Source organism: Mytilus trossulus, chromosome 1 (assembly GCF_036588685.1).
Source record: "Mytilus trossulus isolate FHL-02 chromosome 1, PNRI_Mtr1.1.1.hap1, whole genome shotgun sequence".
Lineage (NCBI taxonomy): Eukaryota > Metazoa > Mollusca > Bivalvia > Mytilida > Mytilidae > Mytilus > Mytilus trossulus.
Genome location: NC_086373.1, coordinates 453,036 through 454,867, shown reverse-complemented (window position 1 = coordinate 454,867; position 1,832 = coordinate 453,036). Strand labels below are relative to the sequence as shown.

The 1,832-nt window shown below is 31.6% G+C and overlaps 1 protein-coding gene across 1 annotated transcript; it reads left to right on the top strand.

Annotated features, from left to right (window-relative positions):
- The first annotated feature begins 212 nt into the window (after positions 1-212).
- Positions 213-1,405, top strand: LOC134711873 (L-rhamnose-binding lectin CSL3-like). The gene is made up of 2 exons (XM_063572833.1): positions 213-334; positions 958-1,405. The coding sequence occupies exons 1-2, from the start codon at positions 280-282 to the stop codon at positions 1,242-1,244; spliced, it is 342 nt and encodes a 113-aa protein (XP_063428903.1). The 5' UTR covers positions 213-279; the 3' UTR covers positions 1,245-1,405.
- Positions 1,406-1,832: the final 427 nt, after the last annotated feature.

The following is a 1,832-nucleotide window of genomic DNA, read 5'->3' as shown; positions in this document are numbered from 1 at the left end:
AGTTGCTTGATAACGTATAAAATGTGTATGTTTTAATTAAATAATTTGAAAATTTTGTATTTTATGCAAAAAATTACTTGGTTCTTATCCGGTATAAGACTTTGGTAAACAGACAGTTCTGCAGGATAGGGTTTCACACTTATATATAATGATACATACGTATACTACCAATGCAATATACAATTAAAAAAAAAGAAGCCCCAAGTGATAATTAAAGTAATAGAAACTTATTTGGTATATTCAAAAATATATGATTTGTATTGTAGATAGTTAATAACGATGGCCATTATAACTCTTCAAGGACTTTTGATCTTAGGAGTGATTATTGCATATGGTAAGTTCACAAACTATTTGAATATATAGTTTTTATCATGATGAAGGGAAATCCACAAAAGGGCATCAAAATCTTGAAATTTAAAAGTAAGACTTTCAATTTAAATTTTCCTATAGTCAACTTTCCATTTCTGTGTAGCAACATCCCAGCGGCACCAGTATATGTAGTATATGTGTTTCAACTGATACGTCACTGTAGAGCTAGCTTAACGTACGTTGATTTTGTTGAACGAGGAATAACACTTTCACAAAAGTTGCTAAGATAGAGCTACGAATCAATCAAATTAAGATTATCACTCAAGAACGTTTACGGTCGCCATCATGAGCTGATTGGCCATAACGAAAAAAGTGTGTCCGAAATCATATCTGACATTCTCCTTCAGTCATAATACCCTTCTGTCATTACCGAATTGAACAAAGAAATAACACGACGGTTGCCATATACGGTGCAGGAAATGCTTACCCTTGCGGAACACCTCATTCTGTGTCTTTTTATTAATTTGATAACTTTTCTAAGATATTGATTGATTTTATTTCTTCTTATGTAAACAACAGCTTCGAAGATATACCACTAATAATCATTATGCCATTGCAATATGATGAATGTATTTTTTTATATTACAGTCTCTGCCGATGTCATTGTTTGTGAAGATAAACTAGCATACATAAAATGTCCATATCCTTCTAAGATTAAAGTATCCAGTGCAATATATGGACGGACCACTGATAGAAGCATATGCCCTCATCCTGCTATACATACAACTGATTGCAGGTCATCGACTTCTGACTATAAAGTAAAAGCAATGTGCAATGGTAAAAGAATATGTCGAGTAAAGGCTGACAATAGACAGTTTGGTGATCCCTGCAGTGGAACCTACAAATATTTAGAAGTTAAATATAAATGTGTTTGATTCTGTGTATTAAGACAAATAACGCTTTGAAAACACGAATGTAAAGAAATGTGTGATTTGTTTTATTTATGTTCTGGTTTTAAATTACAAAAATCAATAAATTCGTTATGTTTGCGTACGTTATATGTATGTTTGATTTATATGTATATTAATAAAATAAAAACTCATAAAAGATATAAGGCTTAATTTTTGTACGCACGATGTGCTTTTCCTCTACTTAAGACTCGCGGTGATGCTCGAAAAACATAAAAAAAGGAAAAAAGGAAAAGACTGAAGACATTAACAGAATTTTATTGTTTTGCCAAATTCACCTATTATAATCTATTCCTGTTGTAACAATCATAGTATTTCGAATATTCATAGTTTTGGTAAAAGTTAATGGTAATCTTGACATTATAAATGATAATAACATTAACGGTACAAATTTTCCTGCACCAGATGCGCATTTCGACAAAACATGTCTCTTCGGTGATGGTCGTGGCCAAAATATTTGAAATTCCAAGATTATATAACAAATGAAGAGCTATAATACAAAAGGTCCAAAAACGTACAGCCAAATCCGTGAAAGGAATCAAAGCTTTGCATGAA